General features: G+C 47.2%; 1 protein-coding gene across 2 annotated transcripts in view; it reads right to left on the reverse strand.

Annotated features, from left to right (window-relative positions):
* Nucleotides 1-4,958, reverse strand: part of Cpm (carboxypeptidase M) — a 52,410-nt gene extending 47,452 nt beyond the window's left edge. Inside the window, exons 1-2 of one of the 2 annotated variants that reach the window (XM_075954216.1) lie at nt 4,935-4,958; nt 4,576-4,742 (exon numbers count right to left, since the gene is read on the reverse strand). In XM_075954216.1, the coding sequence (XP_075810331.1) occupies nt 4,576-4,739 (164 nt within the window). In that variant the 5' untranslated portion in view covers nt 4,740-4,742; nt 4,935-4,958. Of the gene's footprint in view, nt 1-4,575; nt 4,743-4,827; nt 4,911-4,934 lie in introns of those variants that run through there. The other variant, XM_075954217.1, reaches the window with a different exon arrangement.
* Between the last annotated feature and the right edge of the window lie 3,133 nt (nt 4,959-8,091).

Consider the following 8,091-nt stretch of genomic DNA (forward strand, 5'->3'; position numbering starts at 1 on the left):
AACAGGGTTTCAGTTCCCCCAGCTCCAGGGTTGGAAGGAAGATGTCCCTCTGGAAGGGTTCCAGCAGACAACAGGGGCTCAAGGAACAGATGAGTTAAATACATTCATAAATGAATTCTAAAAGGTGGCAGATGTGGGCTGATGAACTAAATCTGTCCGTAACTAAGATCTAGTCTGGAGTCGAGTCGCGTATTTGTTCATTTCTTTCTGTATTTGTTTGCTCACACTTGTATGGAACATGTATGTATGTATGTATGTATGTGTGTACGTATTCTTGTAAAGGGCTAACAAACTGAGTTTGTTCCCTTGGATCCACATGGTGGAAAGGAAGAACGAACCTTCAAAAGTTGACCTCTGATCTCCACACTAACACTGTGGTAAACACACACACAGTGGGGAGATAGAATTAAAACAATAATCTATCCAATTATAAAATCACTAGAGATTTTCCTATCAAGAAAATGAAACTGTCACCTTCCTACCAGGCATCAATCCCCAGGATGGTTATGGTCCCCCTGGGATGAAGCAAGAAGGTCCTGACCCGGCTTTTAAGATCCTCCCGTGGTCTTCTTTTGTATCTCTACATCAGGCCCAGGCCCACAGTTCCACTTACCTGACTACCCACTGACGTTCTGCCTGGAGGCTACTGAGGACTTGAAGATTAGAAAAACTGTTTAAATCAGAAGCATGTTTTATTTTGAGGCAAGGTTTCACAGTGTGATTTGGGCCAGGCTGGCCTGGGATTCCTGCATTTCCCATCCTACCGGGATGACCATCCTTTAGCCTTGCCATGTCCCCGCCCCCAGCACTTATGGTGGCCATGTTTCCTAGCTGTCTAGCTTTCCCCCTGCTCACCCCAACTCTTTCAGGGCAGGGGTCATGTCTCCTAGGCAAGCACAGGCCTGCACATAACGGGAAAAGTTTAGAAATCAACTAACTAGCTTGTAACCACTTCCATCTATGGTAAAGTGTTTCTCCGAAGAGAAAGGAGATGTGTTTGGAGTTTGAATCTCTGTGTATGAGTGCGTCCTTGCTGGGTGACAGCGAGTGTCTTTCATTATTGCTTTCTCACCTTATGTCTGAGACCTCAGGGGTTGTCGCTAAAGTTGGAGCTCACCTAACTTTCTGGCAGTGAGCCCGAGGGACCCTTCTGTACCCTGATGAGATTTACATGTGAAGGCACCGCACCTATCTTCTATGTGTGTTGGGCATCTGAACTCAGGTCCTCTCACTTGTATAGCAAGGACTTTATGGAATAAACCATCTCCAACCCTGAGTTTGATTCTTCTAATGAATGCTACACATGTAACTTCTCCATGACCCATTCAACGTATTCTGCAGGATAATGCCACTTGAGGGAGTGATAGGGAAAGATTATGTTCAAACACTCAGTAAATGGAAAGTTCTGTCTACCCCTTTGCCTTGCAACACTGCTTATTCAGATAAAATAAAGCTTAGATTTAATAATAGGCAAGAGAAGATTCTCCACTCAGATACTGAATAACTCAGTTCAAATGCTCCTTTGGGATTTTATGTGTAGGAAACAACTCTTTTGCTGTAATCTATGGAAAGCCAACCATGCTGGGCATTGTGGCACGTGCCTACGATCCCATTACTACAGAGAGCTGAGGTAGAGGACCATTGTTGGGGGCACACAGAGGTCCTTGAGGTCACAGGTCACAGAGAAACCAGGAATGTTAATCACACAGGATTGTCTTTCCGCTGGGAAAGATGAAGAACCTGTTCTTCCACCCAGAAAGATGCAAACCCGAAGTGGTTTATAGCCCGGTCATCTGCCTTATCTGTTAGGCCAGACACCATCAGGACTGGAAGTGGCTGGTTATCTAAAGGACCCTTCTAGTCACAGGCTCCCTCAAGCTCCCAAAATCAGGACCAGAGGTGGCTAACAGTCCAGATAATCTCTGTGCTATCTATCTGACCTAGACCAGGCCAGACCCTTAGGCTATTTGGCCAGTACAGTCAGCCTATCTCTAGAACTCTGACCCAGGTCGACTAAGTCAGTTTGCACTGGTTTTCATTCTAATGTCTTTGAGTGATTAGCTTTCCTTAAACTCCAGCACTCTGGAGGCAGAGGCAGGCAGAAATCCGTGAGTTCAAGACCAGCCTGAGCTACAGAGTTCTGTTCCAGAACAGTTAGAGTGAAGGGCCCAGACCCTAAATCATCCCCATCCCCACCCTCTTTGGCAGCCAGGACAGGCTGCAGAAAAGACCCAGCAAGATGGAGGCCCCTGACTCAGCAGAATGTGCTGAGCTCCCGACCCTGATCCACCCATCTACTGGGTGGATCAGAAGTTAGCTGAGGGCTCTGGAGATCTATTACTGATAATAGTGGACTGCAGTGGCCGCCCTGCCCCCCCATGTCCTTTCCGCAGCTGACCAATGAACTCAGGGCAGGTTCCCTCATCCCGGAGATGTGCCAATCCTGAGACTGTTACTATGCATCTAGCAGACCCCTCAACATATCCCCTTCCCCACTGCAGCTTGCGGTCCTCCTACTCCGCCCCCTATGTCAGATGGACGGAGTTAACTTGTAATTAAAAAGACTCTCTGCTTTGACATTGAGTCTGGTCTCTTGGTTTCTGGGATCTAGACTCTGGGCACAACAGCGAGACCTTGTCTCAATAAAGAAACAAAACCAACCAACCAAACAAACAAACACCTTTTTCAGAAAATTAAAAAAAAAAAAGCTGAGTAAACAATAGTCTTAAACTGATTTGGTGAGGTGTAGAGAGCTAAGCCTGAGAAATTAATAGTAAATATATTTATATCTGAAAGAGGACACTTGATGGCAAGCAGCAGACAGGATACATCTTTGTTCAACAAATACGCAGTCCGCACGCACGCATGCACACACACGCACACACACGCACACACACACACACACACGCACACACTCACGCACACACACACACACACACACACACACACACACGCACGGGCGCGCGCGCACACACACACACACACACTCACACACTACAGACAGTGAATATTTGTGCCTTTAAAAAATATCCCGATTCAGTCATCAGGTTTGAACTGCTTCTCTTGTTTGACCTAAGATTTATCTACACTGTATCAATAGGTTGTAAGAATTCCTTCAAGGCCTCTAGTGGAATAAGGTCCTTCTACTAGGTCCGAATCTAGGTAAAAAGTACATTTGTGCTCATCTATGCTGTGGGTTTCAATTTAAAAGTAAACGTTTATGGCTGGAGAGATGGCTCACTGGTTAGCACTGGCGGCTTCTCCAGAGGACTGGAGTTCAATTCCCAGCACCCACGTGGAGGTTCACTACAGTTAGAACTCCAGTTCCAGGGGATCGGATGCTCTCTTTGGAATGTGTGGGCACTTGCATGGAGTGAAACATGCAAGCCAAACACATAGAATAAAATTAAATAATCTTAATAAAACCTCAGTTCTATTAAGAAGCATGTGAGCTATGTATCAATAGCTTTATATCATGTATAACAGAAATAACCAGAAAGTATCCCATTGTCCCAAGGAAGCAAATGACTAAGAAAATATACATAACTGAGTCTAAAATCAAGAGAATTCAAATCATATTTACCAAAGATAAATAACGAAACAGTGTGAAATAGGAAAAAAGTTGAATTTGTAATTGCAGCAAGGGAAATGTGATGGATATTTACAAAATCCAAGATGCATTTGGCCAGTTTCTCATTGCTCTCTTCTGGATGAGGTTGTCTATACTGACCACAGAAGAAAGTAAATCTAGAGTAAATCCTGCTTGCTGAGGACACTCTCCCACAGCAGAGGGCAAAATGTCCAGGAAAAGTTTCTTTTCCTTCTTCCCTCCCTCCCATCCTCTCTCCTTCCCTCCCTGCCTCCCTTCCTTTCTTCCTTCTTTTTATGTTTTGGTTTTTCAAGACAGGATTTCTCTGCGTAGATCAGAGTGGCTGATTCATGTCACATTCAGAAAGTCCCAGCCATCTTTCACAAGCACCATCTAGGTGTCTTAAACAAAAATTAAAATTTTTGTTTTAAAATTAAAAAAATTTCTATGAATCACATCTGCTTCCTCCACTGAGAATATAGAGTTTCTAAATTAAGGCAAAATAAGTGATAAACATGAGAATTCCAAGAATATCATTCATTGTCACTTAGCAGATGTGTCCCTTAAGTGGACACCTTCGGTCATAGAACCTCATTTTCTTATAACTTTAAGCCACAGAGTTAAAATATACATGCATAGAACTCCGCAAAACTATGGCAATGTCTGGTTTAAAGGCAACCCGAGGAAACAGTAGTTAACAGTTCCAATCAGCGTGTAAGGAAGCCAAGGAAAAGGGAACTGAGTTAGATCAAAGTGACTTCTTAAGAAGTTGTTAATACACCTCTCAGATAAACAATGTCTCCTCTTACTGCTTACAACAAAATTGGACAAAACAACAAACAGAGCACAAAACCAACGACCGGGACAAGGTATGCTTTTCCTGCGTGGAGCGCGTCCCGGGAGCGCCACAGACAGGAGACCAGAGGCTGCCATTCAGTGAACTTTTGAACGGGAGCTGAGTGTTGGGGACGTGCGCTGGAGGCGACCTACCTTTCACAGATTTCCCGATGCTGTGCAAGTGCGTGATCGAACTGTAGTTCTGGGCAACGCTCTTTAGGAACGCCTCCATCTCTTCCTGGTGGTGGTATCGGAAATCCAGGGCGGTCATGACCGGCAGAAGAAGCCCCAGCCACAGGACCGCGAGGTCCATGTCCTAGAGATGGGGAAGAGAAGAAAAGAGCTGCTGAGGATCCCCCAGGGAAGCGCGGGCACCTTTCCTCCAGGCCCTCGGGGAACACCTGAGCTTCACGCTCCTTCTTCCGAGATACGAGGTGAAGGTGGCCCCTGGGACCCCGCAGCCCGCCCGGGTCCCGGCAGCAGCACCCTTCCGTGTGCCCGGTCTCACCACTGCCAGGCGCGCGTCTCCGCCCGCCGGGTGCCGCCGGGAGCTTGGGGAAATTATAGCCCGGCCAGAGGGGCGTTCCCCGGGACGACACGCCCACAGACACGCCCACGCTGCGCCTTGCCCTCCCCTTGGGGCGGGTCTCCATCCTCGCTCCAGGGACTGCGAGCCCCGCGGGGTTGAGAGAAGCGGGTGGGAGGTGGAGCGCGACCCGTCGGCGCTTGGGTTGGACGTGTGGCCTGTCCCGGGCCAACGCGGCCCCGAGACGCTGCACAGAAGCCGCCCACGGCCTCCACTGTGCCGGTCGCGCTGGACACGGTTTCCACGGTGGGCGGTGGGCGGTGGGCGGTGCCGGTCACCTGGAGTCCAAGGAGGGCCAGGCTTCCAGCTCTGTGCTGCAACTGGGGAAGCCGGGGGTGGGGATGGAGTGTGTGTGTGTGTGTGTGTGTGTGTGTGTGTGTGTGTGTGTGTGTGTGTGTGTGTGTGCGCGCGCGCGCGCTTCAAGTACCAAGCTGTGAGGTACGGGAACGTGTCCAACAAAAGTAGATAGTAGATGAGATCTGACTAAATCAGGGTAAAGTTTGTGACAAACTCGCAGGACAAAAGCGGAGCCGCTGTCGGCACTCGGATTTCTCAGGGCAGTTCTGGCGCTTCTTCCTAAAAAGCTGCTCAGAACACAAATCATAACTGATGAGATGTGGATCGTGACACAGACCACGCCGCTGAACAAAGATCGTCTCGGATGATGGTTCGTGAGCTATCGTGTTCTGATACATACCCCACATACACTGTCCCGCTGTCCGGTGCATTTGCAGAACCCTGTTAGAGAAATACCGACGCCTGCAAGGGTCTGTTGAAAACAAACTTCAAAAGCTACTGATTTGTTATAGCACTCGTGAACAGATTTTTAAAATAGTGACGAGAGGGCCCATCCCAAAGTGATGAGGTGAAATTTCCTTCCCGGAGCACAAAAGGGCCCTTGAGAGTGGGAGAGATGGCTCAAAGGGTAAAGACTGCTTGAGTTACAAAACTGGACACTGGACTTTGAGTCTCAAAACCCGTGTAAAGGTAGGAGAGTCCAGACTCCAGAAACTTGTCCTCTGACCTCCACAGGTGTCCTCTGACCTCCTTGGCGGCACCGAGTTCCTCCTTGCAGGCCTCCGGTGCACAAACAGAACAAAAGAACAAACGGTTTTAAAGCAGTGATTCTCAACACGGGGTCAGGGCCCCATGGGGTTGCATATCAGATAGGTGGCTATCAGTTATTTACACAACGATTCGTAACAGTAGCAAAGTTACGGTAACGAAGTAGCAACAAAAATTTTACAGCTGGGGCTCAGCACAACGTGAGGAACTGTATTAAAGGGTGGCAGCGTCGGGAAGGCTGAGACCGCTCTGTAAGGGCTCTGTGGCTGGAGACTTGGAAGGTGGTGGCTTCATCAGCACTGATGTGGACTGCTCTCCTGATTCCAGGAAAATGAAGGAAGGGGTGAGGAAAAGTTGCAACCACTGCCCTGGAAGTTCACACTAGATAAGAAGAACCAGAGGGTGGGGATCAGAGGCCTGGAGTCCGGAAGATTTAGCACTTAGTCCCCAAGTGTGGTCTAAAGACATCGATGTCACCTAGAACATACTGAAAATTCCGGCTCTCTCGTCCCATTTCAGAGAACTGTCCTGCTATCAGGTTTGGGATACTCTGTTCTAGAGGAGGAGAGGGAGGGAAAGAAAAAGAGAAGGTTCAGTGTGAGAATTTAAAAGCTGGGCAAGAATAAAAGTTTAAGCTAATAGAGAAAAACCCCTCAAGTTTATGGTTTTGGAGGTGATCTTCCTTTTCTTAAAATGATTAAAGGAAAACCATGGTCTAAGGACCGATGGCAATACAAAAACCACATGGTTTCTGTATGGGTAAACCGGGCATAAAGCTTACCAAAAACAAACAAACAAAAACCAAACTGGATGTTATGGTTTGCATTGGAACTGTGTGTTGAAGGCTGGATTATGTTTGGATCGTGAAGGCTGACTTCATCAGCTGATCGATCCACTGGTGTGTGCAGAATTGATGGCATTATTTCAAGATGATGAAAACGGACAGGGCCTGGCTGGAGGAAGCGGGTCACTGGGGGCAAGCCTTTCGAGGACATGCCTTGTTTCTAGCCTTTTCTGCTCACTCTGCTTCCTGCTTCTAAAGAGCTGAGTGGTTTATTCCATGCTCCCCCTGTGACCTGCCTCACAACAGCCAAGAGGGTATGCACTGAAACCTCTGAAACGTTGAACCCAAATAAATCTTTCTTCCTTGTAAGTTGTTTTTCTCAGGTTTTGTCATAGCAGCAAAGGCTGGTTGACATGCCAGAAGACAGAATTACCAGCTCTTACGAAATCAAGAATGGGCAAGAACAATACTAGGCCGGCCCTAAAGCAGCCCTCTAAATAGCCAATAAACATAGCAAGTACTACCAACCTGGCCAGCAATCAAAGAGTTACACATTTAAAGGGAAAGGTAGTGTTTTGTTTTGCTAATTGCTAGGCATGAGTTTGAAAAGGCTGGCAAAGCCAGGAGAAGGTATTTATGTTCTTTCAATTGCCTTTTAAACAGTCACCCTTGCTTGGAGGGCTGCCTGTGAAAAGACAAGAATGTTTCGTTTCCAGCCCGCAGTTTCTTCTTTAAAGGTAATTTAAAAATGTGTTGTGTTTACTGTGAAGGTTAGAGTTTCAAAATCAGTGTTGTTTTCAAATCCTGACAAAGTAAATAATAACTGTCTGACATAAGCAAGCTGTCTCCCAGGGTGATTCTCTCTGGGGCAGTATTTCCCAAAGAGACCCTTGGCAATGCCTGGAGGACTTGGGGAAAGTGTTCCTGCCATCTGGCCCTGAGGCAATGGGTGCTCCTGGAGGGCTTGCTGTCAAGACTACAGCAGTGATTCTCAACCTTACCAACACTGCGACCCTTTAGTACACTTCCTCATGTTGTGCTGACACCTAATCAGATAATTATTTTTGTTGCTACTTCATAATTGTAATTTTGCCATTGTTATTAATCATAATGCAAATATCTGTGTTTTCCAATGGTCTTAGGCAACTGTGAAAAGGCATTTGACCCCAAAGAAGGTCATGACCCACAGACTGAGAACCTCTGCTCTATGGTGTATCGCACTGCCCGCCT

Source organism: Microtus pennsylvanicus, chromosome 20 (assembly GCF_037038515.1).
Source record: "Microtus pennsylvanicus isolate mMicPen1 chromosome 20, mMicPen1.hap1, whole genome shotgun sequence".
NCBI lineage: Eukaryota > Metazoa > Chordata > Mammalia > Rodentia > Cricetidae > Microtus > Microtus pennsylvanicus.